Consider the following 18013-nt stretch of genomic DNA (forward strand, 5'->3'; position numbering starts at 1 on the left):
ATTTTCACGACATTAATTGGCTAATTAAATTACATGGTGGATCAAGAGGTTTTCCGAAGTCAACGATGCTTGTAAAAGCGTCAGAACGTCAATTACCATGTCGACCCAGTTATGCAGTCTTGTCTTCTGGTAAATTTGCTCGATCTGCACGCAGTAGCTGTATTTAACGACATTCTACCGATGAACATATTTTGCACACTTGTCATCAAGTATCTATTGTTACGGCTTGTTACATTTCACGGCCGCTTAAAATTAAGCAAGATATCTATTCCTATTATCTACGACAAAGCCACGAGACTTTCACGAAGAGTCTGAACTAAATTTTTCTACCTAAAATAATGGAAGGAACATTGCTGTAGATATTATCAATTATTTTTAACACACGGTAGGCGATGTAAAACATTCCCAGTCATTTTCGTAAGAACAGAAGGACTTCCTGGTATAAAATCCTATTCAAGTATAAGAAATAAATTCGTCTTTATTCTCAGCAGTTGCCAAAACATCATCTCGCATCACTTTGTACCTATGACTCATTTCGCGTTATATAAATTTAAATCATCCGTATAAATTCGCTAATTCGCTATTCTAATAGCTATTACTTTTAGTTATTATTAATAGCCCGAGTAGGTATAAAATTTGACGCAAAGAATTCGGTTCTCAAAGATAAAACGAAGCCTCGTAATCGTATCGTGCGTGACTGATCGTTCGCATTTCGTTTCGGATCGTTCATTCTTTCTACATTCTTGTTAATCACGCGTGAACATTCAGGTGTTCTAATTTGAACAGGCGTACCAGAGAGGCACGAAGGCCGCGATTACTACGCAACTTTCTGTGCACGTCTGGTGGAACTGCGTGATATTTTTTTTTTTTTTTCGTGGCGTTAAATCACGCAGGCAAATGATGCTGACCGCTATTTTCACGCGTTGCACCGCGTCATACGCACCGAACTGAATGGACCGACGCGTCACGACGCCTTCTTATTGTTCATAAATAGTCCTGCCTGCGGTTTCGCACTCGTCCACGATCTCTTGTGAATCAAACTATGTGGAATGTTTTCTCGAGATCCATCGAGCGACGAGGAGTGCGGATGATCCGCGCCGTAGCTATAGCTACGGACGAAAACGTAGGAGGACTGAATCACGCTCTACTCGGCCAAACCGGGTAAATAAGAACCCTCGTCCGTATCGAATCGCGTGCATGAATAATCTTTGCAGGAAATTCGCGAAAAATCCTAACGGAGGATGCGATTGAATTTGAACGTGCGTCCGTGAAAATTTCCAAACGTTTCCCCATACCTATGAAAGAATTCCGTTACTCCTCCTTATTATAAATTCCAGGCTTGATTACCGGCGAATGAGATAGATAGAGAACGTGGAAGCAGCCATCTCTCTGGCTCCACCTCGTGCAAAGATCGAAAAATCCAAAATGATTTAGCAGAGCGAACGAGATGATCGACAAAGACGATCTCTTTTCAGTCTCCGATCGACTTTTACTCCGCAATAGTCGTGAAATAAAGAAATCTACGAACAGCAACGTTAAAATGTTAAAACGAAATTAAACGGCGATGAGAACGTAAAAGCACGTAGAAGAGAGCGGAGAAGACCGGTGTTGATGACAAAGTGTGTCAATGTCAAATTGTTCGAGCCTCCAGACGATATTTCAGGCTTCTCTTACAGAGAGCGAATCGTCGATCTTTTCGTCTGTGTTTCTCTCAAACGTTCACCGAATTCTTAAGTTTCTCGTCGGTCTTGCGTGGGAGAACGTGGTTAACATGACGTCACCTATGTGGGGGTTTTACTGATCGATAAAACGCGTCACAATCGTCGCTAATATGGATTGGTCTTACGTCCATTCGTTACGTAGCGAGTTGTCGCTGTACGTGTTGCTCAATCCCGAGGTATGACAATGGACGCGACAAGATAAAAACATCTTATTCTTAACTGTTTCTACCGAATTTAAATGCTTGCTCCATCTTCCCGATCTTATTTGTTTTTTAGGTCATCATGTTGGAAGCGTCGTTTCGATTTCACCATTTTGGGACAAATCCATTATGCAACAGCATTGAATGGGGATTACTGGGAAACTAAAAAAATGAAATTTTCATATATATATATATATATATATATATATATATATATATATATATTAGATCGTTAATAGAAAACTTTTACACTCACTCTTTTGGTATCAAGAAGAAAGAAGGGTCATAAAGTTTCTCAGTAGCCTGTACAACGTTAACTACGATTAAAAGAAATTTATTTACTTTCGCTTTGAAGAGGAATTTCTACTCGAACAATAGGAAATATGTACAGAATCTGAATCTAAGAATAGATTAAAACAGGAAACGAGCATGTATCGTAACTTTGCCACGAAAAACGATTTTTACCACGCGTTTAAAAGAGCCAATTTCCTAAGCTTCCAGCTTATGTCGAAATTGAGTTACTCGTGCAACACAATTCGTTGAATAATTACATTGTTATGCCAGACAAGGAGACAGAAGCGAAACAGCTTGCCAGGCAATTATATGTAGCGTGGCATGCAGAAGAAAACAACTAAACGGAGGTTGTAGAAAAGATAGTACATACTATACATACACCTCTTCGACACTACTGACTATTAATAGCTGACAAAGTCCGACAGAGAGCCATATCCGAGGCCAGATTCGATCCAAGGAATTCTTTAATCGTTCGACCCTTTCGACCGTCATTCTTCCACCATTCAATGTCGAGGGTACCGCGCGAATTTTCTTCGCCTTTCTCCGCGCCAAGTTCCTCCGATATCATAAAGAACCGGAGAACGGAAACCAACGAAAACCAAAAGTTTTAAAAATTGATTCAAAAACTTTTGAGAAGCGATAAACGACTCTGTGGACGTATCTTAAATTTTGCATAAACTCATCTAGAAAATAGTTTGTCTCGAAAATAATTTCCTAGCTTTTAGGACAACAAGAGTAAACCAAAGTTTCATTACGTTAATTAACGTTAATTAATGTTACACGAGCAAACAAAGAGAGAACCGTTCTTTGTTCCAGACGTTCGCGCGGTTAGATTACAAATAATTTGTTAGAGTGGACAGTAGGTGTTGATAACACAACCGAGATGGTAAAAGATAATTTCATTCAATACTTCGGTAGCAAACAGGCAATGAGCGCTTAATAGTCATTTGTACTTGGCTTACTTAGAACGATTGAACGAGGAGGTTGACTTGACTGGTGTCGTGGTACGACGACTTCGCATCGCCACTACTGACTTGAGTACAAATGGGGACTTGAGGTTAACGCGCCATGATGTCACTCTCTGATATCATAGTGTCCATCTTTTATTCAGTAAAATTGCCGAGCCTTCGACCAGATTGTTCCCTCAATTTCAATCTTCACGATAATTCAGTAGCACGTGTATATGGTCGGCACGTGTGACGTGACATACTGTATATTCTATACACGATACATCGTATATATAACTAACGAAACACTCGATTATATTTAATGTTTAATAATATTACGTGCATAATATTACGTCTAATGTACCATTAACGGTTGAAAGAAAATTTCAAGGGAAATTGTAAATAAAACAACTGTAATAACATCAGGCGAGTTTACCATATCAGGAAGGATAAATATTATAGCGCCGAATTTTCAACCATTTCTTTGCAAACTTGTGAAACTTGATCCTAACCGGTTTGTTGTAACATTCGCGCTACGTGAATTTGCAATACGATCCGGCTGCAACTACTTATAGCATTCACGCACGTTTGTATTTGCTGTATACACGATCTATAGCTCAAATGAATTTTTAGTGCTTAAATTCTCGGCGCTCGGTATTTGCGCACAAACGTACCCATTACATCAAGACATCTAAATATTATTATCAATGAAACATGGTAGCATAGAGGATAACTTTCTTTTTTCTTTTAAACCGTTTATTTATATAGATCGCATTGACAATGTCATATTTGATATCGATGGTCGATGATCATCCTTCATTTTGCTACACGTGCGTGAAAACAATGTTAGTACACGCGAATAAACGTAGCCATATAGCCAATGTCACTGCCACGAATAAACTGACAATATGTAATGCGATGACAGGTGCCCGTAATATACTCGGTCAATTGTGCAAGAGTAATTTCTTTGTAATTTGCTTTTCTTAGTACACTCTGATATTATAACTTTTCCATTGAAACCTTCGACACTGACAAGCAAATAAGTATCTTAATATTTCATTCAGCTGTATCTACTAAACAACGACAATGTAAATAAGTCTGTAAGAAATATAAATACGACGTTATTACTCCTTGGTATATTTTTACTTTAACCATGAATAGAAGTTTATTTTAAGTCACCAACACCTAACCAACTTTGCATTTACCTTCTGTCGACATATTAAATGATATTACTCAATGGTATAACACGTATTTATGTGCGTAACGATAATGCACGAAAGTTTACGAATGAACGTAGAGTAACAGCCTGTTTTCATCGAGAAAATACATTCTAATGATCATTCGATACACATCGTATCGAAGGAAAATATTTCCCTTTGAATTGTCGTCGGTTAACGCGGCCGTTTAATCGATCTCAAGTCCCTCTTGCGTCTACTGTCGCAACTAGATTAGCATCTTGCGAAGCTTGTCGCAATCATGAAGAGCCATGTAAGAGATGTTTCTAATAAAAAACAATCAAAATACGTAAGCAATGGAAAAAAGCCATTTGACAAAAAGAAATATAGGCTGCAGAAGTACAGTAATAAATACAAAGGTACGTTCGTGAGACTATCGAGTAATCCAGTTTACGTATAGGTTAAGTTCCAAATATCATTGAGAATATTATTCTCACTTTTTAATTGTACTATATATCGCAGTTACTCAATGGGAGCAACGCAGGAAGAAAGCTGTTTTACGAGGATTTTATAAGCAGATTGACAAGGACCAGCAACAAAATCTAAGAATATTCGCTTCCAAAGCTAATGATCAAAATGGACACGAGTATGTATACTTACTAAATTTTATATAGGAAACAACAGTTTCAAAATTCATATTGTTCTTCAAAGATAATTCCTGTTTGTTCGAAGGAATCAACCGAGAAGGTTAAGTGCGTTTCATAAAGCAAAACAGGAATTTCTCGATAAAAAGAATGAAAAGAGGGAGCGAGTGGAAGAAGCCTCCCGAGTGAAAGCAGAAAGAGAGGAAGCGCTGAAAAGGTATAAAGAGAAAAAAATGCAAACGTACAAGCAACTTTCGAGGAAAACAAAAAAAGGACAACCTGTTATGAAAGCTAGGTTAGAAATGTTACTTGAGAAGATAGAGCAACAGATGGCGCATTGATATAAGGAAATATTTACGTACATTTTTAAAAACGTGAATGATCACTGAAGTTGATATATTGTAAATACATTTTTTTATTTAAGAAATATACATACAATAACAAACAAATTTCCAATAAATACCTTCCCGTAAACTGAACTTCGTTTAATATGCTTTTAATTAAATCAAAGTTTGACGACCCAGTTTAATTCAATTCAACGTATTAATTGCACGATAAAAGGAACATTAGGAGCTTTTTAGTTTCCAAAACCTCTCACTATTTTACAATTATATTTTGGAATAAAATTTTTATCGTGTGATCTTATTATTTGCAGTACAGAGTTATTAGACTTAATAAAATCTCTTCTATGTTACTAAGAAATGTCAAAATGACCGTAAAAATTGAAATATCGAATATTCGATTGTTAAACGAATATTAACAAGATGCAATGGATCACGATATGATAACAATAATTAAAACTTGTCTCATACGTTATGAGCAATGACAGTCATAAAAAGCGATCGATGAAATAGCAGCAGATTTGAAATACGAATTTACCCGCGCAATGTCGAAAGCGCAGGCCTAGTGGCATTTGACGGGTAGCCGTCAGCTAGTCAGCGGTTGCAAATGGCGACAGCCACGAAATCTCTGGCACCGACTCGCGAATAGTTTCACGCCTACCGAGTACTACGTGACAGAGCTGTGAGTGAACGTTACCCTAACTCAGATTGGTATGTACTTAAAACTGATCCAATAACCAAGATGCGTAGCAGATAACCTTTTCCTCAGAAAACATAGGTCGCACTGGTTGCATTTGCCATCAGTACGACAGGTCATTGGAGACAGAAAGCCATCGTTCAATCTATTTATCCGTTTCCAAATATTCTTTTTGCTTGCTCGATCCATACACGTTGAATTATTCGGTGATTTCTTCGAGAATGTTGCTACAATCTTTCAACATAATGTCGAAAGTTTTCACGTAATGCGAACCACTATCAACGTTTCCATCACACCGCTGTCAAAGAGCGTTTGCCGTCGGAATCTAGGACGCGTTACCGGCTTAATCACTCGATTTTTCTCTCGAGCGTCAGAATAGACGCTGCATTATCTCGCACAACTTGCCCTTTCAATTCCCAACGTTCGTGTAATATGCTAGTTTCGTTCGCTAATATCGAACGTATATCTAACATGGGGAATTCTTCTTTAAAGTTATTTGAAGAGACCAAGGGGCTCGTTGATTCGAGTACACTTAATCAACGAATATCGTTTAAATCACTTTCTTGAGCCTCCCCCTATGCGTCTATTGCATGTCGTCAAATAACAACGCATATTTGCGAGTTTACAATTAACTTTCCATAAATTATCCCATAAGCAGTGATATGAAGAATTCCATTCATCTTTTTGTATATTTATTTTAATATCACATATCTCTATCTACGTTTATTAAACACCATTTTATAACTACGTACATCCCTCTGTAATTCAAAAAATATCCTGGCGTATATTTTCTTATAAACATTTATATAATTGAAATATTTAATTGTTATAAAAATAGCTTGTAGATAGATGTTAACATGTGTTTTCGTGTTAACACAGTTTTGTAAATTAAAATTATGTTTTTCAGGGATACGGGTGCAAATTTCTGTCATTGTATCTTATTTCACAGGTGGTTTTAAGTAGAAGAAGACAAGATGCCGGCTGTGAGAGGAGATGGCATGCGTGGGCTGGCTGTATTCATTTCTGATATTAGAAATTGTGAGCTAAAACACTTTTCTTGTTATTTATATAACGTCTTTAAACGATACTTTAAAAATATTTATTAACTTGCATCTTACATTAGCCTTAAATAGACACTGGTGTATATTATGCTATCAGATAAAAAAGAAAACTCGTTAACTTTTGGATCATTGAAATTTTGACCCATGTTTCATTAAGAGATATGATGCCATTGAAACAAACGTGACACACAGAGTATTTAAGGCTGTGAAGAGTAGGAGACAGGGGGCGGAGTTCTGATATAGCCGTATCTTTCTGATATAGCTTGCGCTCCAGACGCTCATATGTAATACTTGGCATAATAGAGTAAATGAATATTAAAACTAACACTTCCAGCTACCTTGTGAAATCTTTATAGATACGAATAGAATGTAAATCAACGTATGGGTTAACTATATAATCTTTATATTATATATAATGCAATAAATAATTATATAAGAAGTAGGATATGAAATTGACTCTTATAGGACAAATCAATACATCTGTACTTTGACACCAATCCAAGTGGCATGCAGCCATTATAGTTTTCTATAAAAACAATGACAAATGTATAGTTATATACGTGCGCGCGCGCGCGCGCGCGGTGCGCGCGTGTGTGTATGTGTGTAAATGCATGTCATCAATAATTCCATATTCACAGAAATGATCTGCTAAAGGCTTGAAAAATTATTAATCACTTTGTTCCGTTTTGCTTATTCTATTAGGTAAAAGCAAAGAGGCAGAAATAAAAAGAATAAACAAAGAGTTGGCAAATATTCGTAGTAAATTTAAAGGAGATAAGACACTTGACGGTTATCAAAAAAAGAAATATGTTTGCAAGCTCCTTTTTATTTTCCTGCTTGGTCATGACATTGACTTTGGACATATGGAGGCTGTTAATCTACTTTCATCTAACAAATATTCAGAGAAACAAATTGTAAGCGTTGCGATCTATTGAAATAAATAATGCACACATAAATTATGTTGATGCCGAAGTTTAATTCTATGCAACTATTACTACCACTTTTAGGGCTATCTTTTCATATCAGTTTTAGTAAATACAAACAGTGATCTCATTAAATTAATAATTCAAAGTATAAAGAATGATCTTGCATCACGAAATCCCATTCACGTAAATCTTGCGTTGCAATGTATTGCTAATATTGGTAGTAAAGAAATGGCAGAGGCATTTGGCAATGAAATACCAAAACTACTCGTTTCCGGGTATGTAGCTAAAGTAATTAATATTTCATACTCCCTTTTGTTATTTTATTTAAAGAAAGGAAAAATAATTACAAATAATTTTTTATTTTAGAGATACTATGGATGTTGTGAAACAAAGTGCAGCATTGTGTTTATTACGGTTATTGCGTACTGCGCCGGATGTTGTTCCTGGTGGAGAATGGACCTCGCGCATAGTTCACCTTTTAAATGACCAACATCTCGGTGTTGTTACCGCAGCTGCATCTTTAATAGATGCTCTTGTAAAAAGAAACCCGGACGAATACAAAGGATGCGTTAGTTTAGCAGTTTCAAGATTGAGCAGGGTATGGCATAGCTTGTTAACCCAGTCAATGGTTAGATGTCAGTTTGTTTATTTTTACTCTACTTCAATAGATCGTGACATCGAGCTACACAGACCTACAGGACTATACGTATTACTTTGTGCCAGCGCCATGGCTCTCTGTTAAACTTTTACGATTACTACAGAATTACACCCCACCTGGTAAATTACCTTTATTCAAATTGTATAATATATTAAGGTAGGCTACGGCAATAATTTTATTGTATTTGTTACTTTCTAACAGCTGAAGATCCAGGTGTAAGGGGTAGATTAAACGAATGTTTAGAAACTATATTAAACAAAGCTCAAGAACCGCCAAAATCAAAGAAGGTGCAGCACTCGAATGCTAAGAACGCTGTGTTATTCGAGGCCATTAGTTTAATTATTCATAACGACAGTGAACTGCCTTTGTCGGTTCGAGCGTGCAATCAACTCGGTCAGTTTCTATCCAATCGTGAAACTAATCTTCGTTACTTAGCACTCGAATCCATGTGCCATTTGGCTACATCAGAGCTTTCACACGAAGCCGTGAAGAAACATCAAGAAGTCGTCATTCTTTCTATGAAAATGGAAAAGGACGTATCTGTTAGACAACAGGCTGTTGATCTTTTGTACGCTATGTGTGATAAAAGCAATGCGGAAGAAATAGTACAAGAAATGTTAAACTACCTCGAAACTGCTGACTATTCTATTAGAGAAGAAATGGTTCTTAAAGTCGCGATTCTAGCCGAAAAATATGCTACCGATTATACTTGGTACGTTGACGTTATTCTAAATCTCATTAGGATAGCTGGTGATTATGTCTCGGAAGAAGTATGGTACAGAGTTATTCAGATTGTTATCAATAGAGATGACGTGCAAGGATATGCAGCAAAGACTGTTTTCGAGGTAGATAACGCACAATTGTATATATATCTTTTTCATTTAAATATTTCGTTGTAAATAAGGTATTAAATATGTGTGACATTTGTTAGGCCTTACAAGCGCCAGCTTGCCACGAAAATATGGTTAAAGTTGGTGGTTACATACTTGGAGAGTTTGGAAATCTCATTGCTGGTGATCAGCGCTCTTCTCCGGCTGTTCAATTTCAATTATTACATTCCAAAGTAAGTTCTATAAACTCTTACATATTCAAACATTTCATATTTAATATATTAATGCCGTTTCTTTTCCTTTCCTTTCTTTTTCTCCGCTTAATTTTTCAGTATCACTTATGTTCTCCAATGACCCGAGCGTTGCTACTTTCAACCTATATCAAATTTGTCAATCTGTTTCCTGAAATGAGAAGTCAAATTCAAGATGTTTTTAGACAACACAGTAACTTACGTAGCGCCGATGCAGAATTACAGCAAAGAGCTTCAGAATATCTTCAGCTAAGCATTATCGCCTCTAGCGATGTTTTGGTAAATAACAAGTCCAATTCAAATTAATTTTAATTAACGTGTCGCCGTTCCGGTACAACAATGACGCAACTGTAAAAAAATTGTTTTTCAGTTAACGAAGAAAATCGATTTCATTTGATAAAATTTGTAATTAAATAACGAAGCGAATGTTTCACAATGTTGCGATAAACAATATTGTTTGCATTCTCTAGTTACTTTTAAGTATGTCTGTGACGCAACTAATACATCGTTATTGCCACGAAGTTCGATAGACAAAAATAAATATTTCACTAACTACGTTACTGCCATCCATTGGCCAAAAATGTTTGGAAAATTACGAAATTTTTATAATGGAGAGATTAGATATGTTTAATACTAGATTTTTATTACACTGGAACGGCGATAGTTATAATTGTATACGGTATGAAAGTGTATGTGATTCTAGCAATGTTGGTGAATATTTGTAATTCTCCTTATAGGCTACAGTATTAGAAGAAATGCCAGCATTCCCAGAAAGAGAATCTTCTATTCTCGCCGTTTTGAAAAGGAAAAAGCCAGGACGAGTTCCCGAGAATGAGATTAGAGAAAGTAAAAGTCCTGCACCAAATGCTAATCATCACGCGGAAGCGCCCGCCAGTGCCACAGGAACTGTCAATAATACCTCGGCAGATTTATTAAGTCTTTCTACACCGCCGTCTTCTCAACCAACTAGCAATACAGGAGTTTTACTTGATGTACTAGGTGATATTTATAATATGCCAAACAAAGTTGCCACTAATGGTGCCCAAAACACGTATAATCCCAAGAAGTATGTTGATGTAGAGAATATTTAGTCAAGAGAAATTTTCGAGAAGGTACTAGATTTTAAAGTGCTATACCTTACAGATTCGTGTGCAAGAATAACGGCGTATTGTTTGAAAATGACTTAATTCAAATCGGAGTAAAGTCAGAATTCAGACAAAACTTGGGACGTGTCGGTCTTTTTTACGGAAACAAAACTCAGTACGCTCTTCACAGCTTTCAACCTCAACTATCTTGGCCCGAGGAAAATCAACAAAAATTAGCTGTACAAGTAAAGCCGGTCGATCCCGTGCTAGAAGCCGGTGCTCAAATACAACAAATGATTAATGCAGAGTGTATCGACGACTACAGTGGTACGATAAGCTACATAACATTCTAAAACAGATGCGATCAAACCGATGTTATTCACTTTTATATTGTTTGAAAACGGTCTTAAATTTTCTTTTTCCTATATAGATGCACCAAGCATGATCATTTCCTTTATTTATAATAATGTGCCACAAAAGATAACAATGAAGTTACCATTAACGATCAACAAATTCTTCGAGCCTACAGAAATGAACGGAGAATCATTCTTTGCACGGTGGAAAAATCTTGGAGGGTATGTAACTTATCGTAATAAATACTTTACTATCGTATTCATTTTGGTTGTTATTTCTCTTAACTGTTACATTAAAACTTATTAATTTATTAAATATGACAACAAAAGTCAGCCGTACGTAATCAAATAATTTTAGAAACTGTTTGACATATTTCTACTATTTAAATAAAAGTTATTTCGTTTAGCAATACGTTGAAATAATATTATATAATCAACTTACACTTTTAGAGCCAATCAACAACGTTCACAGAAAATTTTTAAAGCACAACAGCCGATGGATCTTGCGCAAGTTCGCACGAAACTGCAAGGATTTGGAATGCAATTACTCGATGGTATCGATCCGAATCCTGATAATTTTGTCTGTGCAGGAATAGTACATATGAGGGCACAACAAGTAGGATGTCTCCTACGTTTAGAACCTAATAAACAAGCTCAGGTAAGTTTCAAAGCTTCTTAAATATTGGATCTCTTAAACCAGGAATTCGGTGAGCCAGTTGTTAATGTCATCTTGTAGATGTTCCGTTTGACAGTACGTTCGAGTAAGGAATCGATGTCAGTAGAGATCTGTGACCTGCTGGTGGACCAATTTTAAATGGCCTAGCAGGCGTGAAGCTAATTTAAGATATGTTAAAACGCCGTGGGAAGACATATCGTGATCACTGAGGAATGTCGTCTCTCGACGTTCGAAAGATATTGATGATTATTTGTTAAGACATATTTGTTGTACGCAAGCTTACACTCGCAACGCGGTCACGAGAACTGAACTCTTGTGTAGGCGAAACATTGTTACCACGTATAATCCTACGAACAAAGCATAGGATTGCTAAAAATACGATAAAGGCGAATTGTGTACATGAAAAAGAAACAAAAAAAAAAAAAAAAAAAAAAAAAAAAAAGAAAAAGGAAAAAAGAAAGCAAAAAAGCTATGAGACATACGATGACTATAATGGACAATATTGTTCCATGAATGAAGGTAACAAGTACAGATATTACCTTTATTTCTTTTTTCTTTCTTTTTTTTTCTTTTTTTTTTTTTTTTTTTTTTAATTTAATATGTGGCTTTAATAAGAAGTTATAATTTGTAACTTATCCAATAATGTGTAGATGCATGCCACGGGTATCCGCAAAAAAAGAAACGGCCAAGAATCACACTACAAAGCGTTCAGGTTACTAGCATATATTTTTTATAAATGATGTTTATAGTTATCCCTTTCAATGATGAGTATTTTTAATGAGTTTACTGTATCACGCAACTGTGTCGGCTACAGCGATTCTATATTTATTAGCCCATACTATTGAATTTGTATGCTCGTGGCGCATTCTCATCTATACCTCTAGCTTCCCTTTTTGTATGTACGATCTTTTTCGTACCGATTTTCGTTTCTTTTTTTTTGAGATTATTATTGTTGCGCGAGCGAGAGTAGATTTGGACACGATGACAGTAGTTGTATGATATTAGTTGTCTATCGTAGACTTTTCCTTGTATTTTACGGAGCTCAAAATTTCTTTTGTAATTAGTAGATTCGAGATGATCGATCCCATCCCGATTCCCTTACCTCTGCTCCGCTTGTTCTCTGGTCCTTCCTTGGTTTTCTGTACCTTGACGTATAAAATCCATGGCTGGTTTTATTTTTCGGCTCATTGAGAAGAGCGATTATATTCACTGAGGAGTAAACGAACAAGAAATGGAAGAAGTGAAACAATAATCACTAGAAGAATTTTTCTAATCATTTTTAACGAATCTTGTGTGAGATGTATATTTCAGTAGTATATCTTGTACAGATGATATTTACGAATACGTTGGAGATTATTATGTTTTGCGAGTGATAATGGAGAAAAAACAAAAAATAAATAAATATGAAAATAGAGCAGCTGTGACATTTAAACCGTGTTAGCATCGGGATCACATGCTTCACGATTACTCTGTCTGTTATGGAAATTGTAAAGCTCTAATTAAATTGTATATAAAAAGAATTCATCGATTAAATGTGCCAATGACAGGAAGTCATTGCACGAAACACACAGAATCTGTAGTTGCAGGCATGACGATCTTGTAATATCGTTCCTTCCTGCCATTTCATTTATATATATATATATATATATTTCTTTATCATGCGAACACGAGATGTATATTTTTTTTTTTTATGTTCGTATATAGCATAAATTTATATTCGGAAGCTTTCTCCTTACTCCACCTGTGATTCCCTTTTATCGTTTTCGACTGTGTGTTACGTACGTACCAGCATGAATCGAAAACTCTAGCATGACCTATCAAAAGATCTGTATATAGAACGCGTTTCTAAGGATGCAGTGCTATCGATGTTTCATCTCAACTTTAATCGCTGTTAAGCACGAGAAAGAGTATATCCTAAAAATGTATGAAAGTCGGATAACAATGTATCATAGATCTAGTTATACCCTAAAAATGTAAGTTCAAAGAACGCTTGCATCCTCAAGAACGTGTTCCTAATATATGCATACGTTTCATGTTGAAGTTACACAAGCGTTTAATGAATATTTATGAATCAAATGAAACGGGAAACGTTAGATAGAAAAAATAAATTTTTTTATTTAACGCCCAATTTTTTTTTTTTTTTTTTTTTTTTTTTTTTTTTTCATTTAATTCAACACTTCGCGCGAAAAATGTTTGTATATTTTTCATTCAAACTTTTTTTTGTCTTGACCTTACTACGAATTATTGTTTTACTATTCTATAGTATTTAATTTAAAAACGCGGTACATTGAAAATATATATACCGTGTCCAGCAATAAAATAATTGCATAGAAAACATATATATATGTACCTAAGAGAATTTTACGAGCAAGTAGCGAAATTTGCCTTTTTTTTTTATTTAGAATAACACGATAACACAATACGTACATTATATAAGAAACGAACACATTCCTTACATAAGATAATATAAAGGAAAATTCGTACGTATAGTACGTATGAAGAAACACTTTATATTTAAATCAGTCACATGATTTCGAAAACCTATTTTTTAAATTGTGCGTCGCTTCTCAAATATGGAAGCGAAAAGTCGCAGAAGAAAAGAGCAGGATCGAATTTCGTCATAAGTTACATAAGTTCAAATCAAGTCCTTTGTTTCATAGTTCCTGACATTCTTACATCGGTTTTATTCGGTTTTGTACATATAAATCTGTGACACAAAATACATCTAGATATTTTCGATCTTTAATCAAGAAACTATCTTATGAACGAATAAATGACGTGCATATAATTATTAATCGATTGATAATAGATTAATCGCCCAGTCATGGATTTGTTGAGAGATGATTCACATTTAAAAACGATTTAAACGAGGCTCATACGACAACTCCACCATTTTACACGCGTCAGAGTGTTTATCTTCGCAGAAGTGTGAATCATGTTCATCCGATTAAAATGAAATACAAATGATTCGTATATATATATTATATATATACACGCGTGGATGCATATATCGTATAAATAAAATACACATAATCATATATATATATACTTATATATATACATATATCTATATTTATATATATTTATATACTTATAAGTATATATATATATATATTACGAATTATATTGAGATGTGTGCGGTGACACACGATTGTTGTATTATTACGTTGCGGTGTCCTCGTCGAATGGCAATCGTGACATACGTATTAACGAAACGCGTTTGTTACAACGCTGCAGAGATTTATTCCGATAAATCGAACGTTTGTCTCGTTACTTTTTGCTTCCCGTGTATAGATTTAATGTAGGATTTCGGTTGTAGAAGAAACCGCAGTCACAAGTTACTAGCGGGTTTGCAATCGACCGCTCGAATCGAACCAAAACCATTCGGCACAGATGCAACGTGTGTATACTATGAAGTTGATCGATGTTACCGTTGCTCATAAGCTTCGGAAAACTGCTTTGTTCAGTACATACCGGAAGTAGCATAAATGTATAGTGTATTTTTCCGTATTTGTAGATCCATCTCCCTTCTGTTGTATAATCCGTGCTCCTTTTGTTTATTTATGGCCGTGGTATGCAAAAAGTGTAGACTAAGTAGACGTCGATGGCCTAACGAAAGGCTTTTAATATGCGAATGAATTTTCTAAATAAAGTGAAATATAATTAGAAGAAATTAACTAACAATCTACTGACAATATCTTGTTGCGCTATAACTATTGATTTTCGAACCTGTATTAGAAATTTTGTACGCAAGTATGTGCACCGCATACGGTTGCGAGGGTACAGAATCTTGTTCGTTGAAAATTTTGATAGAAATTATTCATTAGTATTTGATGCATGTATAAAAGAGAAAGATGTAATAATCGCATTTATAAATCGTAATTCGTTAAGCCATCGAAAATATTGGTTCTTCGTTTGTCGTTGTTTACTTTAGGATAAGCATAGATCGACGCGCACGGCACAAAATATGAATACAGGAATTGTTCACACGATTACGAATGTTCGATCACCGATCAATCAACTGATATGATAATTTTGTTGATAAAATGAGATTTCTACATTTAATCTTTACACGAGGAAAACTGTAAAATTCTCAAGTTATTTAATAATTGCGTTTATTTAATTTTCCGTCGACGACGTTAAGATACACTTTATGAGATGAGCCTTTTGTGATCTTTTTGCCAACATCGTTTTGTATCATTTAGCTCTAGTTACATGTACGTTTGTAAAATGCTACTGATTTATGTTATTAAACTATACATACATATATACGTAATCTCGTATAAGTGTGCTCTCTCGATTATTTGATTGGCTTTGGTATTAATGTTGCTCGCGCTTAAGTCGAACGTAGCTTCGTTTTACGATTCAAATTATTATAACAAATTATCGAGGAATCGATAAAATGTCAATGAGAAAAATTCAATTCAATTTTTCGGGAAATATAATTATATCGATGGTATAAGCTTAGCTTGAAATTACGATTCGTGGAATTTTTGAATATTAAAAAGCTAAAAACGATTATATTTTATATTTATCTGTGAATTATAAATAAAAATTTCTTCTATCATTTACTTCGTCCATTTGGAAAAGAAAAAAGACGAAGAATAACTCGTTCGAAGAGTACAACGAACGTGGCAAACAGGATTTTGCTAAAAAAAAAAAATTGTTCAAATTGAATCGTGTGAATGTACTTGCGTACGTTGTCTATCCTGGAGTGCGCGACAATTATCCTTTCAATCCGTTACTGAATTGCGTTTGAATTTTTTCGTTCGTAGTCTTCATAGCGTAGAAATCGAGATGTCTTGCGAGCTTAGCTTAGCGTTCGAAGCTTTCGAGCATCGTGCCAAAAAAATAAAAAATAAAAGAGAAGTAACGCTTTATTCTTCGATTTGAAAGTATGAAAATTTCTACGGGGTCCACATTATGTCAATGAACAAATCATACGACTATTTAGAGAGCGTTATAAATTTACTCGACGATGTCCCGTGAATTGTTGCGTTCGCGATTTATCTTTATGCCTAACTTGAAGAACGTCCTGGAACACGTGGTTTCGCGTTACAGTGTGTTTTTAGCGATAAAATTGATTCGTTTCTCGATTTTCACATTTTTTACGTAAGAATTGTTCGGTGATATGTCAAGTATGGATTGCGAAAAATAAAACACAAATCACTCGTTTGCCGCAAGAAAGTGTGTACGTTACGTTGATATGACTTAGAAAAATTTCGTTGTATATACCGTACAGCATAATCTTGAGAATCGTCATGATCAAAGAACACAACAGATCTGACAGGACAACAAGTAGCTGAACAGTGAACATTTTCTATGTATTTTCAAAGTTCCTTAGAAGGCTAGAGGATATAGTTGAGGTTATCTTGATTATTACAAATAATTAACATAGTTGAATCGATGCGAGGAATGTTTTATTTGTACTCGTATTGATCCCATTGCAGCATATTTTACAGTAAGTTATTTTTATAGGTAGATTTTACCGCACGAGAATATAACGACGTTGTTTCACATCATTTATAGAGCATTATATTATCGACATCGTCATCGATGTAATGATTCTCGATCACACGAACAAACTTCTTGCAAGGTAACCGAACTTGTTTAGATTTCCTTCGCGTAAACTGTAAACTACGATATGATCCGCAATGCAAACGTTCCCCGTTGCTACCAATCGACTGAGATCATCTTTACGGGAGAAAGTAAACAAAATGAATAACATTTTTCTAAGATCCGTAGATATATGATGTAAGACTTAGAATCATGTTAACACAACATGGTAGCAGTGAAATAACGCAACATCGAGCGAAGTTAGTATCTAACCTGAAATGTCGAATATTCGAATTTCGGCTTTACGGTGAAACTACTGTTATCGTTCGAGATTCTCGAGTATTTGCAATTGCTAATTCCAAGTAACGACGTATCGTTTTCAATGGAAATCGAAATTATCACCTTTACGGATAAAAGCGAATAGAGAATAGAGCTATCGTCGAACAGCACATATGTATATGACCCATATATTGTAGCATTCCGCGAGTAATTATTTTCATTTTTCTCCGATCATATGGTTATCGTGTATATACATCGTAGCGCATCGTGCATAAATAATTCAAACGATAACGATTAATATTTGACGAATCGTATAATA

The 18013-nt window shown here is 35.3% G+C and overlaps 2 protein-coding genes and 1 long non-coding RNA gene across 3 annotated transcripts; all 3 read left to right on the forward strand.

Annotated features, from left to right (window-relative positions):
- The first annotated feature begins 874 nt into the window (after positions 1 to 874).
- On the forward strand, positions 875 to 4292 carry LOC132912093 (uncharacterized). Its single transcript, XR_009659143.1, has 2 exons — positions 875 to 1897; positions 1998 to 4292. It is a non-coding gene; the product is annotated as an uncharacterized LOC132912093 (long non-coding RNA).
- Positions 4293 to 4576: 284 nt separating this feature from the next.
- Positions 4577 to 5460, forward strand: LOC132912058 (thyroid transcription factor 1-associated protein 26 homolog). The gene is made up of 3 exons (XM_060969171.1): positions 4577 to 4756; positions 4860 to 4983; positions 5070 to 5460. The coding sequence occupies exons 1-3, from the start codon at positions 4639 to 4641 to the stop codon at positions 5320 to 5322; spliced, it is 495 nt and encodes a 164-aa protein (XP_060825154.1). The 5' UTR covers positions 4577 to 4638; the 3' UTR covers positions 5323 to 5460.
- Positions 5461 to 5893: 433 nt separating this feature from the next.
- On the forward strand, positions 5894 to 16135 carry LOC132911743 (AP-2 complex subunit alpha). The gene is made up of 14 exons (XM_060968627.1): positions 5894 to 6033; positions 6969 to 7057; positions 7783 to 7994; positions 8088 to 8281; positions 8373 to 8604; positions 8675 to 8783; positions 8866 to 9509; positions 9596 to 9727; positions 9827 to 10024; positions 10483 to 10811; positions 10889 to 11157; positions 11261 to 11405; positions 11634 to 11841; positions 11920 to 16135. The coding sequence occupies exons 2-14, from the start codon at positions 6994 to 6996 to the stop codon at positions 11995 to 11997; spliced, it is 2814 nt and encodes a 937-aa protein (XP_060824610.1). The 5' UTR covers positions 5894 to 6033; positions 6969 to 6993; the 3' UTR covers positions 11998 to 16135.
- Positions 16136 to 18013: the final 1878 nt, after the last annotated feature.

The sequence above is a fragment of the Bombus pascuorum genome, chromosome 1 (assembly GCF_905332965.1).
Source record: "Bombus pascuorum chromosome 1, iyBomPasc1.1, whole genome shotgun sequence".
In the NCBI taxonomy this organism is placed as follows: domain Eukaryota; kingdom Metazoa; phylum Arthropoda; class Insecta; order Hymenoptera; family Apidae; genus Bombus; species Bombus pascuorum.

Excerpts from the sequence above, each read along its gene's own strand:
- LOC132911743 (XM_060968627.1), top strand. The coding sequence starts at position 6,994 with ATGCCGGCTGTGAGAGGAGATGGCATGCGTGGGCTGGCTGTATTCATT. Across the intron at positions 7,995-8,087 it reads AATATTCAGAGAAACAAATT|GGCTATCTTTTCATATCAGT; the intron begins GTAAGCGTTGCG and ends TACCACTTTTAG. Across the intron at positions 9,510-9,595 it reads CAGCAAAGACTGTTTTCGAG|GCCTTACAAGCGCCAGCTTG; the intron begins GTAGATAACGCA and ends GACATTTGTTAG.
- LOC132912058 (XM_060969171.1), top strand. The coding sequence starts at position 4,639 with ATGAAGAGCCATGTAAGAGATGTTTCTAATAAAAAACAATCAAAATAC. Across the intron at positions 4,757-4,859 it reads GTACAGTAATAAATACAAAG|TTACTCAATGGGAGCAACGC; the intron begins GTACGTTCGTGA and ends TATATATCGCAG. Across the intron at positions 4,984-5,069 it reads AATGATCAAAATGGACACGA|GAATCAACCGAGAAGGTTAA; the intron begins GTATGTATACTT and ends GTTTGTTCGAAG.